The sequence below is a fragment of the Pteropus vampyrus genome, unplaced genomic scaffold (genome assembly GCF_000151845.1).
Source record: "Pteropus vampyrus isolate Shadow unplaced genomic scaffold, Pvam_2.0 Scaffold1143, whole genome shotgun sequence".
Lineage (NCBI taxonomy): Eukaryota > Metazoa > Chordata > Mammalia > Chiroptera > Pteropodidae > Pteropus > Pteropus vampyrus.
In genome coordinates this window covers 1-20,691 of record NW_011889924.1, presented here as the reverse complement: position 1 = coordinate 20,691, position 20,691 = coordinate 1, and the positions used below count along the sequence as shown (strand labels likewise).

Below are 20,691 nucleotides of genomic sequence, written 5' to 3'. Positions count from 1 at the left end.
AGTTGGTATGTAAAATTAACCATCACAATGTCATTATTGATCATTTCAAAATTGTTTGTTACTACAGTTTACATTAATACTTCCTCTTTAACCCAAGCTATACAATATTGCCATTTTCTTCTTAATTTTTGTTTTTGCTGCATTGTGATTAGAAAATGAGGTTCATTCCAGTTTTGCTTTTAAAGTTCATTTAGTTTAAGACATATATTTGATAAAATTTGGTAAGTATCCTAAAGACCTTAGAAAATAAAGATTATAAGGCACAAATTTAGAATACAGTCTTGGACCTCTCAATTACTTTAATGTCTTTAGGAATATCTTTGGTGCTTGTGAAGTGGCAGTGACACAGTAGATTGCTTTGCTCCCCATTCTGAATGCCTGCATTCTTGTAGTCTCCATTTCCTTTTGAAGATTATTTTGGACACATTTTATGGATGTCTTATAGCAGTTGTTAATAACTGCCCAACTATCAAAGCTGGCAGTAAGGAAGAAAAAAATGGCACAGATGATAGAGGCTCTGTTCATCCCTCTGGTGACCAAATCAAAGTTATGACAGAAACAAGGAGAAAACAGCAAGGAAAATCACCTGGGATCTAGATGAACAAGCCATACAACTAGGGAGAAATCTAAGAAATCACCCTGCAACAGGAAGAGGTAGGATGGTGCAAGGACGCGAGGCTGACCGGTCCGAGTGGCTAAGTGGAATAGAGGTCATAGTAGTGGCTGCCGGCAGTTGCACATGCCTCTTAAAGGGGCTGTGTCTGCGAGCAGACTTTCACGGTGACGGGCCTGATCGCTCTGAGCACCAGTGCCAGTTTGGCTGCGCAGAGGGCACCAGGGGTTTACAAGCAGACACTGAGTAGTTGGCTTGAGAGCCAAGGCGAGACTCTCTCTGTACAGAAGTGCCGGTGGTATCCATTGTTCCTCCACTGAGCCCTCCCTCCTCCCAGTGCACAGACGCAATGCCACCATAGCAGAGACATCATCAAACTGGATAACAGGTTGATCCACCCAGAGGATTCCCTGAAACTCCACCTCCCCCAACTCGTGGCCCCACCCAAGCCACATCCAGGTGTGTCCTCGCTAAGGTGCCTCTTCCTGAGCAGCGCCTAGACTCACACTGGTGGCAGCTGGCATCGGTTTTTGGTGTGGCCTTTTGAGGCAACTATAAGCACAGCATCTGTGGATTGCTTGCTGAATCTTAACAGGTGGCCCCAGAGGGGCACAGGCTAGGGCTAAACTTGGCCTGAAGCTGAAAACCTCTCAGGACTGTGTCACCGGCAACCGACTTCACAAAACCACGCTAATAAGACTGGGAGACTTAGGAGCTTTGCTTAGTACATAGAAACAGACACAGAGAGGCAGCAAAATGGGAAGACAAAGAAGCAGAAACCATAGGAGAAAATAGAACAGAGATCCAGAAATAATGGAGTCAAGCAATCTAACGGATGCAGGGTTCAAAACACTAGTTATAAAGATGCTCAATGAACTTAGGAGAAGCATAGATGAATTCAGTGAGAACTTCAAAAAAGAAATAAAAAACATAAAAACAGAAATGGAAATTATAAAAGGGAACCAGTCAGAAATTAACACATCTGACATGAGAAGTACATTAAATGGAATAAACAAAGTGAATAAAGAAGAGGATCAAATGACCTATACAGAGGATGGGAAAGCCAAGGACACTCAATCAGAATGGCAAAAAAAAAAAAAAAGGGAGAAGAAAGCCAAGACTATAATGATGATTTAAGCAGCCTATGGGACACTATTAAGTGTAAAAATATTTATGTCATAGGGGTACTGGGAAAAAAACCAAGACATTGAAGCGCTATTTGAAGAAATAATGATAGAAAACTTCCCCTACCTAGTGAAGAAAATAGACATAAAGCCCCAGGAAGCTGAGTCCCCAAAACCAGGAACCCAAAGAGGTCCACAGCAAGACACATCATCATTAAAAGGCAAAGGTTAAATACAAAGAGATAATCTTAAAAGCAGCAAGAGAACAGCAGTTATCTATAAGGAAGCACTCATAAGCCTGGCAGCTGATTTCTAAATTAAAAAAAAAAAAAAAAAACTATGCAGGACAGAAGGTCTTGGCACAAAATATTTGACATGATGAAAACCCAGGATCTAAAACCAAGAATACTTTATCCAGCAAAGCTATCATTTAGAGTTGAAGGACAGCTAAAGAGCTTCCTAGACAAAAATAAGCTAAAGGAATTTATCATCACCAAGCCAGTATTACAGGAAATGTTGGAGGGACTTCTTTAAGAAGAAAAAAACATGTATCAAAAACAGAAAAGAATAAAGAATAGCAATAACTACATTCCTGTCAACAAGTACCTCAAATGGAAAAGAATTAAGTGTTCCAACCAAAAGATAGAGTGGCTGAATGGATAAGAAATCAAGACCCCTACATATACTGCCTACAAGAGACTCACTTCAGAGTAAAAGACACACACACACACTAAAAGGAAGGGGATGGAAAAAGAATTTACCTTGGTGGACCTAAATGGTATTACACTGAATGAAATGGGTTGGGTAGAGAAAGACAAATATTGCGTGATTTCATGTACATGTGGAATCTAAAGAACAGAATCAATAAGAACAAAAGTGGAAATAAACTCATAGATACAGAGAATATTTAGAGGGATACTAGATTTAGGGGGAACAAAAAAAACAGGCAAAGGGATTAAGAGGTACAAATGGATAGTTGCAGAAAAGACATGGAGATGTAGAATGTAGCATGGAGAAGATGGTTAATAATGTAATAAATATGTAAGGGGGAAGAGGAGTGCTAGAGTTAGTGGGGTGATCACTTTGTGAGTTATGTGGATCTCTGATCACTATGCTATACAGCCAAAACTGGTATATTATTGTATGCCAATAATAATTGGGGGAAAAAAACCTCATTGAATTGTACAGTGTAAATACAAGCGACTAATTGTCTATTATATTTCTATAAAAATGGGGAAAAAATAGTTGGCAGTAAAGCAGGAAGCTAAAGGACCTAGGAGAGACCTAGCTTCTGCACACCTGGCTGAGAAAGCTCTCTTGGGATTCCATATTGTTCTTCTTCCTGAAAGCAGAGAGAACCTGCCATGGATACTTTGAAGTTTTTGTAGCAGTGGTTCTGAATCAAAAGGGATTGTTTTATAGTGTGCTGAGGAAGTTGTCTAGGCTAAAGTCAAGGTAATCAGGGAAGATACAGGTGAATCAACCCCCAAGTGGCTCACCGTCAGTCACCATGACATTCTGAAGGGAAATATTATGAGCACCTCCAGGAAACAGCATGACCTTTCTTCCTGAAACCCTCACTCATTTCTAGACTATTCATATGAGCTGAATGTTCTTATAAAAAACCAAAGCCCACACTTAAGACTTGAGCAGCCTCTGCTTCTTTTCTAGTTTTCTGCGACAGATATGGAATTGATGAGAATGCAGCTCATCTCTTAGTCTCTCCTTAATATTAGTAATCTGTTTACTCAGCCCCCCGATTCTGGAGTTTTAACTACTGGGATTGGGAGTGGTGGGTAGGTTCTTTTCTCACCAGAATGATGTATAAGTTAGTCTCTATCCAGCCTTTTCCAACTTCAATTGTCAGATACGACTTCTCAGACGTCTAACAATGCCTGAGTTCACATTTTTAAGAGTCCAAAGATCTTAAAATGTATCTTTCTTCTGAATGAGTGAAACCCATCTCAATCCCCAACGGACGTGATACACTGATTTTCAAAAACAAAATTTTATCTCCAATGATTACTTGGAAACCTGATTCATATATTAGAGAACCAGTTTACATTGAAAACATCTATAACTACTGAGTCACTGAAGAATTCCTCTAGATTTTTATTTGAAATAAACAATGAGTAGTCCATGTTGACTATATGCAATCTCTTACTGCTGCACTCAGAATTTCCTTTCGGCAGGACAATGATGGATTCTATACATGATCCTCCCTCTCCTGGATACTCCTACCACTGTCTTCACCTTTCAATATGGCCTGCATTTCAAAATGTTGTGTGCTGAAGGGAAGAATGTCCAGGATGAATAATACTCTGTACTTCATGCCAGACTCTTATATCCCTTAAACTACTTGCTTCTTCATACCCCCTTTCAAATACCTCTCAGTCTTACCAAAGCCCCTGCTCTGACTCCTACAGAAACTGACCCAGATTTCACACTTCCAAAAAAATCGAAAGTGTGAAAAAGAGAAATCGAACCATCCCTCTAAATGCAGCTTTGGCCTTATCCTTCAACTGCTTCAGCTGTTGAAGAATTATAGAAGTTGAATCTTCCTATTGTGTCCCGCAACACCTTGCATGAGTGTGATAAATTCAAACCCAGATGTTTCCTCTATCTACCTGAGCAATCTTCAGGTTCCATGAAGACCTCCTTTCTGATGCACTGAGTTCTGAACAATTGAATCTCCAAGCTTTGGAGTCTTGTTTCCCCTCAGAGGGCATTATCTTATCTTTTCCACACTACTACATTCCGATTCACCTCTTTAAAGGCCCCTGAGATTAAGAGTATCAACAAACTCTTGGATTAATACAGCTCTCCCAGTACCCCATACACAAGGAGAAGGGTCACCTATATTGTTAACGGTAAGACTGAAAACTTAGTTCTTCCATATGATACCAGAAAGCCTCTTAGTACAAGTCACAGTAAAGGTGCATGTTGCTACAGGATTTAGCAGCTTAACATCTTTAGTATGGAGAAGCTGATTTGCCCTCAAGAAAACAGCTCACTTTCACCTGATCTGGGAGAGTGCTGAACATTCATTTGCATCTACAGATGACTATTAGGATTTGAAGTTCACCAGCTTGGAAAAGGGTATGTTTCACTGTAAGACACAGCATTAAGCTGGACTTGGGATAAGTTTAAAAGTGAAATAAGTATGAAGATGTTCAGTATAATAAGTTTAAAGTTTATTATGAGACAAGAATGATGATAATACTTGGAAGTGTTAGTGGTCAGGATGTTATTGAACTTAAGGGGTTCACTGCTTGAGATGTTCTATTCAAGAATGAGACATAGTTGTGGTTGTCATTAGGTAGTTTTATTTACTTGCAACAAATAAAAGAGACAGGAGATTGACATCCAAAGCTCTGTCTCCAGGAAAGGAGGCTTAGACACTGCCTTTATACAGTATTTGGTTATTTACATGTTTGTTTCTTCTTTGACAAAAATTATCTGCTTGCAATTCCAGTTAAGCTCATCTGGTTGCAGCGGCATCTGCAAAATACTGTGCTACATTTTAGCATTCAGCAAGCATAGCATTTAGTAAGAACTGTCCAGATTTTGAGACCTTTGTCCTATCTAACGAGGAGATAAAAAACATTAAGACAAAGACTCAAATAATGTTAATGTCCAGTGTGTGACAACAGCATAAAAAATGACTGCTACAGGTCCTGACTAGGTAGAAGCAGGGCTGCGCATCAGAGCTGACTGGAGGCCACCTGTGCAGTGTTGCTGGGCAGTGACACTGCTCCTAGTGGGCAGTGGGTTCATCATCCCCAACATCTCCTCTCTGTAATCAGTGAGGTGGTCCACTACAGAAAACCCATCATGGCAGGATAAATGAAAAAGGGTACTGGTAAGGAGCAAAGCACTGATTACAAATGTCTTAATAATGAGCAAATGTGCAGGAGAAAAAAAAAACATATTAAGCCAAATGACCATGGAAACAATTGAGTCCCAGCAAGATGGAACAGATTCTGTGTAACATTCTGTGACAGAGAGTGAATCTTCTCATACGCAGACTGATCAGAATTCAATCTCTGCTTTAGCTCAGGTTTCTGTAGCTAGATCAGATACCAGAAGTAGCTTCCTAGCTATAAATCCAGTGCAGCTGCTCTCAGGCCAAACTGTACATGTTTAGGGAGTAATTGAGACACCGCAGCCATTGGTTATTCAGTTGCCACAGCTACGAATTGTTCAGGTAAAAGAAATTGGAGAGACAAATGAATCTACAGAATCAGAAGGTATAATCAAATCTCATAAACATAGAGAAATAAACCCTTTCACGAATACCCTTTATAGAAGAATACTGAGTGAACTTTCCTCTGATGTCCCTGGTATTTCCAAGATTGAAGGAGAAAATTCAGAGGAATGAAGAATGCCACCTAATATTGACACCATGGCTGTACTGACTAGCACAGGGCATGACGGTATGTATGCTTCAGTAAGATATGATATGGTGCTAGCCTTAAGTCTTCTCTAGTTACAATAAAACAACACAGGTTTTGACATTACATTGTTCCATTTAAAGTTGCATCATTAATACCTAACCTGTGTATTATAAAATGAAAAGTAAATTTTTTGTTAAAGTGGGAAATTTGTACAAATAGCTGTCATATACTTTTGAAAAGTAAACATTTTGTTACTGAATATAGAAGGAAATTTGGGGTGAAAATAAACAAGGAACTTTTTTTTATTTACATGTTTATATTTATCTCCTGTAACAGTTTAAAATTTGTTTGTTGTTGTTTTTATGATACATGCAAACATAAGATGCAAATGCCTGTTTCATTCTTGTTGGCTTTTATTACCAAAAATTATATATCATACTTACCAATCTAGAAGAAGTACATTTGTTTTCTAAATTGTGTCTTAAATGTAATTCTGTTTTCACTACTCTCAAATCGTGCTGCAGTTTTTTCCTAAAAGAGAATGGGAAAATTATTTTTTTTACTATAGCAACTGGAGAGATCATTTTATTTAAAATAGTAACCGCCAAACAGAAACAGTCACATTTACTTTTTAAAATCACATGAATTATATTAAGGTTCAGAGTAAGACAACAAGGATAGATACCACTTGGAATAAAGTTAGAGTTCAGTGTTTGTAACAAACATAAAGATGACCACCAGAATAGAGTTAAGATTCAATCTGAAACCACAAACATAAAGAGGACCACTTATTCAGTGTGAGACACCAACATGAAGATGACCCCTGGAATAAGGCTGTTCTCGGTATGAGAAACAACCCTGAAGATGACTGCTGAAATGAGGTTAAGGTTCACTGGGCAACACAAGCAATTAGATAGATGGCTGCTAGGATAAGATTATGTTTCACTTTAACACAACAAGCATAACAATGAATGCCAGGGTGGAATGCCAGTGTGAGACAAAAAACATCAAGCTGACTGCTAGATGAGGTTAGGTTTCGTGTGCAACAAGAAGAAAGAAGATCACTGGGGGAATAAGTTTAAAATTCGGTTTGACACAATAAACATGAACATGACTGCTGGAATAAGGTAAAGGCTTAGAGTGTGACAGAAGGTCACTGAAGGAAGAGGATTACATTCAATGTAACACAACAACCAAGACAATGACTGATGGATTATGGTTAAGGATCGGAGTGAGACAATAGTGCGAAGATGATGACTGGAATAAGGTTAAGATTTAATGTGAGACAATAAGCATGATAATACTGCTGGAATAAGACTAATGTTCCGTGTCAGATAATAACTATGAGGATGACCACTGGAATAACTTTGTTCAGTGTATGACAACAAGCATGATGATGAGTGCTACAGAAGGGCAATTATTCAGTGTGAGACAACAGGCACGAATATGACTACTTCAAATAATTACACTGCAGTTTGAGACAAGCAAGGATATGACCACTACAATAAAGTTAAGAAACAGGGTCTCTACTGTAAAGCAAGTCAGCAGTACCCAGGAGTGACTCAGCCACTGCTGGTGATCCCTGTCTCTAGAGACCCAGGGAAGGGGTTTCAACACCATCTTTAATAATGGCACAGGGGACAAGAGACGGGGGCTGCCCTCTGCCTAATCTCCCTCTCCTCATACTACATAGAGAGGCACTTAATCATCTGGCTGGTCTTGGCAATTAGTTCTGGTTCCACTCTCATCATGTTCAAAAGCTGACCAGTACTGGATTTTTTCCATCAACAGGGCCTGAAATAGATGACTGTTGTGCATGCTATGCACATATGATTATCCCTACATGTTATGTGCCCTAGAAGGCTGACACTTATAGACTGTATTACCTGGGCCCCCTTGCCCTCTGGCTAGTAGTTGCGTTTGGCCAATGGTAAGCAATTCATGAAATCCAAGGTGGGAGGAGAGAGGCCAAGGTGTTTACTCCTAACCACAACCCTGACTTATCATTATGTCTCTGGCAGTGCCTGTGTTCCTCTACAATTGTAGTTCCTAGTAAGTGGCCCTTCCTCCATGAATTTGTACTAACAGAAAGTAAATCAGTGGTTGCTTAGGTGTAAAGCAGCAGTCCCCAACCTTTTTGGCACCAGGGACTGGTGCTCCTATGAGAATCTAATGCCTGATGACCTAAGGTGGAGCTGAGGCAGTGATGCTAGTGCTGGGGAGTCGCTGCAAATACAGGGGAAGCTTTGCTTGCTCACCCTCTGCTCACCTCCTCTGTGGCCCGGTTCCTAACAGGCCAGAGAATGGTATTGGTCTGCAGCCCGAGGGTTGGGGACTCCTAGTGTAGAAGACAGGAAAGGATGGGAGGAAGAAATTAGAAAGAGGCCTGAGGAGACTTGAGGGTGATGGATGTATTCATCTGATCACACCGATGGTTTCGAGAGGGTATACCTATGTCAAAACTTATTAAATTATACACCTTAAATATGCTCCATGTATTGTACAACACTTATGTCACAATAAAGGTGTCTAAAAAGGAAATGAACATTGTCTTTTATTTCATGCCATACACAAAATTTTTTTTTGGCTGGAGCAGGAAAGTTTTCTCTCAGCAAACGGATGCTTCCTGAAGCTCCACTCTCCTACTCCCCTGCATTGTGAGCCACAAGCCGCCACTCTGGCCCAGGAGAGGAAAACTAAAAATTATTTTGAAATGAGTAACAGATCAAAATGCAAAACTAAAACTATAAGACTTGTAAAATAAAGCATAGGAAAAGATGTTGTTTACTTTGGGACAGACACAGATTTTCTACATGGGACCAAAAACCATGAACCACAAAGAAAATACTGATAAACTTCATCAAAACTAAAAACTTCCGGTCTTTGAAATTTGCATTGTGAAAATTAAAAGACAAGTCACAGACCGGGAGAAAATATTTACAAGACATATATCCCACAGAAGCTTGGTATCTGAAATATGTAAAGACCTCTTACAACTGTTGGGGATAGTGAAAATTTACCCACTCTCTCCTTCTTTAGTTCTTACAGCTGGACTAGTAATAAAATAATAAAATTAGATCAACAGGAGGAAAATCAATTTAATATGTAAGCATGGGAAAATTACAATATGATGATGCTCAAAATATAAAATGAGGCTCAAATAAATGATGGAACCAGGTAACTTTTTATACTTTTTAGACAAAGAAACAATAAAAATGTGAGAAATTGACAGAACAAAGAAAGTCAGTGCTCATTAGAAAGGACTCTAAGCAAGGTTTGGGTATTCATTAATGAGGAATTTAAACAAAGACATTCTCAGATGAAGGCAATCTAAGAGAATTGGTAGCCAGCAGACCTACCCTTAAAGAATGGCTAAAGGAAATTCTCTAACCGGAAAGGAAATTATAACACAAGGAGGATGGGACTTTAGGAAGGAAGACAGATCGATGGAGTGAGTAAAATCAGGGTAAGTATAATAGAATAATCATCTCCTCATGAGTTTTTAAGGTCATGTTCTATGGTTAAAGCAAAAACTATAACATCATCTGATGTGGGTTCAGTGTACATAGAGGAAATACTTAAACTATATTTAAAAGAGAGGAGTACAAAGGGAAGTAAAGTTTCTCTACTTCATTCAAAGAGGTTTAAGTGCTGACACCAATAAACTGTGATATGTACACATGTATATTGCATTTTAAAAACTACAAAATAAATAAGACTATAGAATGAAATAAAATGATAAAAAGCTATACAAAGAGCTATATTCTAAAACATTATAAATAAGTAAAAATAGAATTTCCAAAAAATGCTCAAATATCCTATTGGAATGCAAGAAAAGAAAAACAGTAATGAGAAATAAAATAAACAAAAAAGACACAATTAAATGGCTGACTTATAAATAACAATTAAAAGACAGAAATTGGCAGAGTAGATTTTTACAAAACATCATCCATCTCTATACTACCTAAAAGAACCTCACTTCAAATTTTTCTGTGATTTTAAAGATTTATTCATTTTAAAGCATAGTTTTATGTTTTGTATAATAGCTTTTATATAAAAACATGTTTTCCAAATAAATTACAAAATAAAATTACTTAATTTTATAATGAACATAAATATTAGTGAACTTGGAAGCAAAGGAGTTTGGAATTGTAAAGCCTCTTTCAGGTCATCTAGTTTAATGGCCCCATCATGGAAAACCTCATTTAACAATATCACCAACCAATAATTAATTTCCACGTGGTACTAGGACATTTGAAATGACAGGAGCCTCATTGCTTCTCAAGGATGCCCATTCCTTATGTTGGCCAAGGAAAGTTTCAGCTGACTGGCCTAATTCTAAAACATGGAATTATACCGTAGTAGTTTAATCCCTCTCAAGCACAGCAGACCTTCAAGTATTTGGAGGAGATTTTGTATCTCTTTTATAAGTATTTGCTTTTTAAACTACAAACATTTCAATCATTCATCACAAGGTGTGGATTCAGTTCTTTCATCACCCACATCACCTTCCTCTGGAATCACTCCAGAGGAATGCTCTTCTTGAAGTCATAAAACAAATCTAAAATTATATAAAAGAATTGAGAGCATACAGAGTTCGATTTCTGACCACAATGGGATCAAACTAGAAATTAATAATAGAAAGATAACAAGAAAATCTCCAAATGTGTGGAAAATAACACACTTCTAATTAATTTATATAACTTCTACATAGTAACAAGCACACAAACTCAAATTAAAAACACAGTATGACTTATAATTGCTTTAAAGAAAATGAAGTAGATAGGGTAAAGGGGGTCAAATATGTGGTGACAGAAAGAAATCTAACTATGGGAGGTAAACACACAGTGTAAATACGCCTTACTGTTAAAGTGAACAGCTGAAACTTATTGGATTTTGTTAACCAGTGTCACCATAAAAAATTAATTTAGAAAAACAAAATGAATACTTAGGAATACATTTAGTAAACATGTACAGGGTTTGAATGCAAAAATTTATACAAATTTTGATGAAAGAAATCAATGATCTAAATATATAACTAAAGAGATATACTATCTTAATAGATTGGAAAACTAAACATAGAAATGACACCCCAAAGTGGTCTGTAAGTTTCCACTATTTCTAGCAAGGATTTTGTACCCATAGACAAACTTATTCTGAAGTAGCTAAAAAAAAAATGTTAAAAAACAAAAAGTGGGAGGAATCACTCTACCCAATATGAAAACATACTACAAAGCTACAGTAATCATTAGAGAGTTGTATTATAGGTCAATGCAACAAAATGGACTCACGGAAATATGTTCAAGTATGACAAAGATGAAGAAGAAATTCAGTGGAGGAAGGATAGCCTTTTTAACAAATTGTGCTCTAGCAATTGGACATTCATAGTCAAAAATTGAACCTGGACTTAAACCTCCAACATTACAGAAAAATTAACTCAAAATAGACCACACACTTCAATGTGAAATTAACATTTAAAATTTTTAAAAGAAAACATAGGAAAAAAATCTAAGGCTTGGTAAAAAGATCTTATGTATGATACCAAAACCATGATCCATAAATTGAGCTTCATCAAAATTAAAAACTTATGCTCTGAGAAAGCCCTTGTTAACAGAATGAAAAGACTGGGAGTAAAATATTTGCAAACCACATATCTGACAAAAGGTTCATATCTAGAATATATAAAAACTCACAAAACTTAATAATACAAAGCAGTTCAATTAGAAAATGACAAAAGGCATTTCACTGAAGAGGATATATAGATAGAAAATAAGCACATAAAAAAGATTTTCCCTCTCATTACCATTAGGGAAATACAAATTAAAACCACAATGAGATATCACTAGATACCCATCATAATGGCTAAAATAAAAAAAAAAATAGTGATAACACCAAATGATGATGAGGATGCAGAGAAACTAGATATATTCATAAATTGCTGATGGGAATGTAAAATGTTACAGCCACTCTGGAAAAGAGTTTGTCAGAGTCTTAAAAAAACAAAATATGCAATTACCATACAACCCAGCAATAGTACTCTTAGGCATTTATCCCAGATAAATAGAATTTTTTTTTTGTCCATACCATAACCTATAAACTAATAGTTTAATTAGTTTAATCCCCAATAGCCAAAAAGTAAAAACAATCCTGATATCCTTCATCCCCAATAGCCAAAAAGTAAAAACAATCCTGATATCCTTCATGGGTGAATGGTACACAAACTATGGTACAACCATATTAAGGAGTACTACTCAGCAGTGAAAAGAAATGAACTATTAATACTTGACATTCCCAACAACTTGGATGACTCTCCAGAGAATAATTCTGAGTGGAAAAAAAAAAAGCCAATGCAAACAGGATACAGACTGAATGATTCCATTTCTATAACATTCTTGAAAAGACAAAATTAGAGAAATAGACAACAGATCAGTGGTTGCCAGGCATTAAGGAAGGAGAACGGGATGGAAATAGGTGTGGTCATAAAAAGGCAACAAGAGGGATCCTTATAGTGATGGAACTCTTCTGTATTTTGACTGTGGTGGTGGATGCATGAACTTACCCATGTGATAAAAATCGCATATAACTAAACACAGACACACACACAAGAATAAGTAAATTGGGGAAATCTGAACAAACTAGATAGATTATGTCAATATCCTGATTTTGATATTATACTATAGTTTTGAAAGATGCTGCCGCTGTGGGAAACTGGGTAAAAAATACATTGGATCGCTCTGTATTTTTTTTTCTCACAACCATATATAAATCTACAATTATCGCAAAATAAAAAATTTGATTAAAAATTAATTGCAGTTCTATATACTAACAATGAACATGTGAAAACCAAAATTAAACACACAGTATCATGTACAGCCACTCCAAAGAAAATGAAATAGATACAACTCTAACAAAATATGTACAGGATGGCTGAGTGAGAACAAAAAGGTAGCCAAAAAGAGTTATTTTGCAGTGATGGACTATTTTTGTGTCATGATTATATTGATTGTTTCACAAATCCTGACATGGGAAAAAATTGCTAGAGCTATACATGTGCACACACAAATTAATACAGGTTAGAAAAATGGTGAATGCTGAATTAGGCCTGTTGTCTAGTTAACAGCAATGTACCAATGACAGTTTCCTAGTTCTGGTATTATACTGCATCCATAGAAAATACCACCATTGGGGAAGCTGGGTGAAAGACACAAGGTCTTTTTTGTACTATTTTTGTAACTTCCTGTGAGTCTATAATTATTTCAAAACAAAATGTTAAAAATAAATGAGATGAGGCCAGGAAAGGTTTCAGAAATGATTGGAGGAAATAGGCTCAGCAAATGAATGAGGCTAGATCCAGTCTGGAACAAAGGGTTTTGATGTAGCTTATGTCTATATTTCTGTGGCCACTTTCTCATTGTATCACACATGTAATACTTATATACATATGGACACGCACACATAAAAATAATGAGTAAGTCTATGGCTATGCCACCCAGAACAAGCCCAATCCCGTCTGATCTGAGAAGCTAAGCAGGGTGGGGTCTGGTTAGTACTTGGATGGGAGACCACCTAGGAAGACAAGGTGCTGTAGGCATAAAAAAAATAAGGGATTGTAAAATGACAAGGTCCTTGCAATCTGTGAGATTAACCAAGGGTTGCCTCACCTAAAAAAAATAAAAATAAAAAAATAATAATGAGTAAAAAGTGTTAAATTGTCCTTTCTACTGCCTTAGTAAATAAGAAGTAAACAATGTTGAGTAATTTGACATATCTGCCCTGGTATTTTTTATGCATTCATAAACATGCATGGTAATGTTCTCAATAAAATCATGATGCCACACAATAAACTCGCTTTTTTTTTCCTTGACCATGAAGGTATGACAATTGCTCAATCAGTGAATACGAATCAGATGGGTTCCTTAAACAGTTAAACGATGCCATAAGGATGTTTACGTGTGCGGTGAACATGCATTTCGAGAGGGCCTTAACACTCAAGCTAGCTCTCATAAAAATTGGGAGTTGTGAATCCACTTCTTGCAAACAGATTTTTAAAAGTCATGACTCTAATGAAGCATGAACATTTCAATAGTCTTGAAAACATGATATAGTTTGGGTTTGATTTGATTTAGAATAAAGATTTGATGAAAGCACGATAGGGCTTTTAATCCCACCAGCAAGAAAAAGGCCATGAACAAGGACAAATGAAATCCTGAAAAGACCTTCTGCAGTATCCAGGGCAAAGATGGACTAAGAGAAGGGCTTAGAAATCTCTACGGGTTAAAAAGTAAGAGAAATGGGCAATTCACGAATAAATACACATGACAAGCAAATATACCAGAAAGGAAAATAAAAAAGTGTGTGTGGGTTTGGTGGAACTCCGTAGTGCATTGGCATCAGAGAAATGCGAATTAAAGAAAGGTACAATGGGTTGGCTGGCAGAATTTTCTGTGGAGGCAGTGGGATATGGTGTGAACTGGCGGAGAATTCCAAGTGGGCCTTCTGTACAGAATTAGCATACCGGTCCAAACTTTCTGCTCTGCACGCCCCTCTAGGGCATTCCACAAAAGCAATCCCTGGGGTGCACCAACTTAAATAGGCTCAGACCTCCCGCTCTGCTCTGAGGAGCATGGGCTTACCAACTGAGCAATGTCGTGAGCAGAGCTATGCCTGAGGCGGTAGCTCAGTGGCTCCCGCCAAGGGCTGAGGTTATGGCAGGGGCGGAGCTACACTGGCGGCCGCTGCTCAGGGAACCGGCGTGGGGGCGGGGCTGTTCGTAGGTCGCGGAGAAGGGGCAGTGGCTGCGGCGGCGGTAGCCTGAGCCCAGCCAGGGAGGAGACCGAGACCTAGGGCGGGGCGGAGCAAGAGAGATCCCGGGACGCGGGTCGCTCCAAGCCTCGCGTCCACCTGCCAGCCCGCTCACGCTCCTGCGGGTCGGCGGGGCCTGCGCCTGCCGGGCCCATGGCTGCGTCGGCGGCTCTGTCGGCAGCGGCAGCGGCGGCGGCCCTGTCCGGCCTGGCAGTGCGGCTGTCGCGCTCGGCTGCGACCCGCGGCTCCTACCACGCCTTCTGCAAGGGGCTCACGCGCACACTGCTCACCTTCTTCGACCTGGCCTGGCGGCTGCGCATAAACTTCCCTTACTTCTACGTCGTGGCCTCGGTGATGCTCAACGTCCGCCTGCAGGTGCGGATCGAGTGAGCGCCCGTGGCCACAGCGGCGAGTCCGGAGGGTTCCGCGCCCGCGCGCCCGCGCGACTAGGGGCGCCGGCATGGAGGACGGTGAGGTCGCCCGGGTCGCTGGGACGCTGCAGGGGGCGGAGGCGGGGCGCCCTGGGCCCCTGCACCCTAGACCTCCGCGGGAGGACGCCGGCCACCGAGCCACCGAGCCCACCAAGCCCCGGACCCAGCCGTGACCCGCACACACGCGTCGCGGCCGGTGCCGGATTGCACGGGAACTCACAAAACGGGTCCTTTCCCTCGAGCTCGAGGAACTTATCTGAGTGTGGCCGACCTGTTGCCTCACCTTGGCCGAAAGGGGAAACCAGAAAGAAGAAATTGTGCTGCAGGCACTTGCTCTGACTGGGCCTGACCGAAAAGGTAGGCGGCCGAAGGTTGGACCTGTGGGCTGGAGAGGGGCGGATGCCGTGACATCTAGACGTCCAGACTCCTTGGGGGTTTGGGGGAAATATGGAAGGTACCCGAGGAAGCCAGTGCAGAGAGCTGCAGAGCCGAGCAGAGGCAGGCACAGCCTCCGCAGGCTCTGCGAGCCCCTTGTCACAATTCCAAGATGGGGATGAGGGACGGCGGTGGCTTGTGCATCGTGCATATCAGAGGTTCAGCCCATCACCAACAGAGACCAGGGCGTCCCGCCTGCCCACGACCCAGTCCCCGCCCCTCTTTCCCCAGAGGCCGCGATGGAGTCACCTGAGCCAGAGGAAATGGGAGGGAATGGGCTGGGGTGGCCCCCGGGGAGGCCCTAGAAGAGAAAAGATGCTGCCAGCCTTCTCTACCTCCTGGGTAGGAAGCCATAAAGGATGGTTGTGTTCTTGGCCAAACCGCAGATCTGTCTCCTTCTCAGCTCTCAGGCCCCTGGGCTCTCTGCAGCTCCCTGCACCCTGTCTTCCCGGCTGGAGGGCGGGGACTGCTGTCTGCCTGCCCCTGCTGCCCCTTTTGCGCTCTCTCCTCTCTGAGGGCATCCTCCTAAGCTCTGCATGGGAGGCAGGGGAGAAGAGGAAAGACACCTTCGTCCCTACCCCCACCCCCACAGTCTTACTCTTACCCCATCTCCGCCATGCTCCCTCCAGCCCTCCCGGTGCAACAGAATGCCATCCTCCAGCACTGATGGCCTCCAGCATCCCCCTGTGGACCCAAAGAATCTGGAAAATGGCGATTTCCTTGAGCAGAGGGCAGCTCTTGGGCTCGGGTGGAGAGAGCAGATGCAGTAGGGGCTTGTAGAGGAGGCGATACTTGGGGAACTGGGAACTCTTTGGGAGGGGAGGCAACTCTCAAGTCTCCATTTCTTTTTTTCTTCCAGGGACTGGTGTTTGTATGTGGTTACTCTCTCCTTCTCTGGCCTCAAGAGTCAGATTCGTGCCCACGGGCACCCCTGGCCCAAGAGCTTCCCAGGAGCAACTGAGTGAACCACCTGACCAAGGAGGAGATGAGTGATCTTCCAGGCAGCGACCCCAAGGTCTGGGGTAACCCAGTGATCCGGGGCTGGCATGTGGAAGGATGGGGACCGTGTCACCTGGGCACTGAGATCTCCTAGCAACACCATGAGGGACTTTTATTCTCTTTACCTACTGACTCGAGAAACTGGCTATTGCGGGGGGGGGGGGGGGGGGGGCTGGTGCATTTGCCCTAGTCATACAGAAATCTGCCCCTAGGCCTGTAGTCCCCCATCCTACCCCCAGTCTTCTCCTAGACACCTTGCACAGTGGGATGGGGGAGGGGAGCACAAGGCTCCCAGGGGACTTAGAGAGAGAGAGGTCCTGGGTAGGGTATGTGGGGAACTAGCTTTCCTTAGAATGGTAGGAGAGGTCAAAGGGAAGACCAGGAGGACAGTCTGAACTGAGATGAGTCCCAGAATCCCCTGGGGAGCTGAGGTCTACACCCACAGATCTGAGTCTGCCCACCACTACCCCAAGCTTGACCAAGGGCTCCTCGGCAATTAGACACAAGCTTCTCAGTTTGGGTGGGGGTGGGGGCGGGGGCCTCCTGGGGACACGATGTAACCATGAGGGTGAAGGGGTAAACCTGGGGTGGGATGGGGCTAGGAACCATGCATGACCTCCTCTCTCTGTCTCTGGGCCCGAACCCATGCCCAGAATCACATGGGAGACACTCCTCTAGGCTGAGCTTGGATTGGTCCTGGAGGACTGGCATGTGCTGCTGACGACTGGCATACCAGGGTGGCCAGGAGCAGTCCAGAAGGGGAGTCAAGAGAGACCCTGGCCCTCACCACCCACCCCCAGTCCCACATCAGCTCTGACACTGGTTGCTCTCAGCCCAGGCACTCAGAATTCCCAGGGCTGAAAACCATAGCAGTCTGGTTGGCCTCAGGGACAGAGTGGCCCAGTCTCACACCATCTGCCCTCCCCAGCTGGAACCCGGGTCCTGGGTGAAGATCACCTGCCTCACCCAGGGAACTGAGACTGGACCAAAGCCACCATGTGCCCCCTGTAGTTTCCCAGAGACAGGATTGGATGGCTTCCTTCCTTGTGCCAAGTCTCCCGGGAGCCTGCAGTTCTGGTGGCAACTCCTCCACTCCAACCCTATCCATCCAGGACCACTTCTGGGAGTCTGCCAGCCTGCCGACTCCATCCATATATCTCTGGAGACAGCCTCAGAGAAAGGAGAGTGACACAGGCTTCATGAGTGGGGAGGAGAATGCGGGTCCTTTTGGGGGCTGATACACTGATGTACCCCTTTCAAGCCCAGGTCTCACCATCTGGGAAACTGGAACCCAGCTCCAGCCTCTTCCTGGGTCAGGCGGAGAGGAGGAAGACCTGAGAATGGCATGAGGAAGGCTCCTCATGGATTCTGTGCCCTGGCCCTCAGGGAGAAATGTGCATAGGAGCCTCAGGGTCCTTGGCCTCACAGATGGAGAAGCTCCACCCAATGCCGAGGGGCACAGGAAGTGGCTCTGGGTGGAGCTGCTGTGGCTGTCCCTGCTCAAAGGGAATGAGCCTTAGCCTGTGTTCCTGCCACTGCTTTTCTCATCGTTTCAGCCTTGAGTAGTGAGCTGCTTTTCCTTTCCCACTTCCCCTCACACCCCACTGGACCCTAGCTGCTTTGCTTGGTGGGTTCTCAATGCACTTTATTTATTTGCAGTCTGTTTTCCAGGCAGCGGAACTTGTACAAAATCAGAGACACCAACCCATATAAGATGACTTTCACTTTTCTGTGTGTGTGAACTCTGTACTGGTCAGCACAATCTGGTCAGAGAAATGTTCTTGTTTCTGCTATTGTCAAATCTTGCTGTCTAAGTTGAAAAAAAAAGTCCTTGAGTTCAAAAAAATAAAATAAAACTGGAGGCCTCCTGTTTCTGGTGTGCAATGTCCTTGGAGGAGAGCTGGCGTATTGGTGAGATAACCCCTCTGATGGCCAGGAGCTGGGGGATGGGTGCACCCTCAGGGCTTTAAGTGGGTAGGGACAGTTCAGGAGATGCTTGAGACCTGCCTTGACCTGGACCACTGCCCCCATGAGGAGAAGGCAGCAGCAAGAGGCCTAAGAAGTGGCAACTGCCCAATTCACAACCTTTGTCTGAATAACCTAATACCTATCTTGTCTTCATATTATAGCTTGGTGTTGGAAAGCACTTAATTCATTTGAACTGTGAGGGTGGGCTGGGGGAAGTGAGGTGAAACAGACAGCAGATTATTCTGTGTGGTTGGAGGCCTCTCAGCAACAGCAGGCGGCAAGGTCTACATCGCCTCCTGCTGGCCAGGTGGGTGCAGAGTTTTGGATAAGAGAAACCACTGAGATGAAAGCTTCCCTTCTCTCCACTTTAAACTCCAACTGTCCCATTGGAGCTTCACTTCGTGGAACCTCCCCAGAGAAGCCAGGCCAGGGGCTCTGAAGCTGCTTTAGGGGTGAGGGTGGCATTTGGGCAGGGGGCTGGGTGAGGGGGGAGCTCTGTTACCTGGACAGAGCAAGGCAGGCCCACAGGCCTCAGGAGGGAGGTGTGGTGACACTGAGGAGCACAGCCAGGATAAGGGCACTGGGTGTACTCCTCACCTGTCACCACGAGCTCTGCATGGGTCAGAGCACCCTAACAAGAGGGACACTTCCAGCATCTGCCAACACAGGACGAAAGGACCCCAGTCCTTGCCAATATCCTGAGCTTCCTTCTCCTTTGTTCAGATGGTCCTATTCAATCTCTGATGGTTCCACACCCACTCCATGGATCACGTAGCCTGGCACAACCAAGATGGGAGAGGATCAAACCAGAGCCCTAAGGCACTCTGATGAGGAAGGACCACCCTTCCTAGCTAGGGAGGAAGATGGGCAGGTATGCCCTGCTCTGGTTAAGACCTGCGTCCTGAGCCCAGCTCTTCCACGCATGACTGTGTGGCTCCAGGCCAGCCACGGGCACTCATGCACTTCCAGTAAGGAGCCATCAGGGTGGTTGTGGACATTCAAGATGATGATGTCTAGTCAACATTTGTCCTCAGGTGTCACCTGGAGCATCCTTTTAACTCTGAGGAGAGGAATCCAAGTGAAGGGAACTGATGTATAATGAGAGCCTAAGGAACTCCAGACACTGTGCTGGATGGCTTGCTGCAAACATTTCATTATAATCCCCACAGTCATCTGTTGAAAGAGATCATTCAGAGGATGTGACCACCAGTTGTCCTTGAGCTGGAGCTGGGCAATCAGAGGCTCCTTACTCCAACCCATCTTTGGAGTGTATGTTCTGTCCACCATTCCCATAGGCAGAGCCATTTCCAGGACAAAGCCTTGAAAGAGTAAGGTGTTGAGCCCATCAGGACAGTACAGGGTCTGAACCCAGTTAAGGCCTCTGCATATTTGAGATTCTTACATATATAGGCCTTCCTGGTAAAGTGTACAGCTGAAACTTATTGGATTTCATTAACCAATATGACCAGAAAAATGAACAAACAAACAAACAAAGAAACAAACAAAGAAAAGAAAAAAACAATCCTAAACTGAAAAGAAAAGAAAAGAGAAGATTCTTACAGCTGCCCAAGACAAGCCTTGTATGTAAGCTCCCTTGCTTATTAACCTGCCCCCACCAATCTGGAGTGGCCTGCCTCTGTATTCAGTCTCTCCTTGCCCTCCGTGTGCACTGCTGTTGTTAGATGCATAAAGGTTGGCCGTATATTTTCCTAATAGGTATTTTTAATCCGTGTAAACAACCCCTCCTTGGCATGTTTGACGCGTGGGTCTTTAATGTCTTTAAATGACATTAAACATGTCATTCTTCAGCCATTTCGCCAACTTTTCCTGGTCCTTCAGACTGGAGAATATAGCGCTCAGAAGCCAAGACCTTATTTCTATCCCTATCGAAAAGAACCCTTGAGATGACACCAGTACCTTCA

The 20,691-nt window shown here is 42.8% G+C and overlaps 1 protein-coding gene and 2 pseudogenes across 1 annotated transcript; all 3 read left to right on the top strand.

Moving 5' to 3' along the window:
- Positions 1-3,825: 3,825 nt before the first annotated feature.
- LOC111734412 lies at positions 3,826-6,452 on the top strand (annotated as a pseudogene).
- A 7,154-nt stretch (positions 6,453-13,606) lies between these two features.
- On the top strand, positions 13,607-13,725 carry LOC111734414 (annotated as a pseudogene).
- A 1,194-nt stretch (positions 13,726-14,919) lies between these two features.
- On the top strand, positions 14,920-18,671 carry LOC105310131 (small integral membrane protein 10-like protein 2A). Its single transcript, XM_011386340.2, has 2 exons — positions 14,920-15,724; positions 16,662-18,671. The coding sequence occupies exon 1, from the start codon at positions 15,090-15,092 to the stop codon at positions 15,324-15,326; it is 237 nt and encodes a 78-aa protein (XP_011384642.1). The 5' UTR covers positions 14,920-15,089; the 3' UTR covers positions 15,327-15,724; positions 16,662-18,671.
- The last annotated feature ends 2,020 nt before the right edge of the window (positions 18,672-20,691 follow it).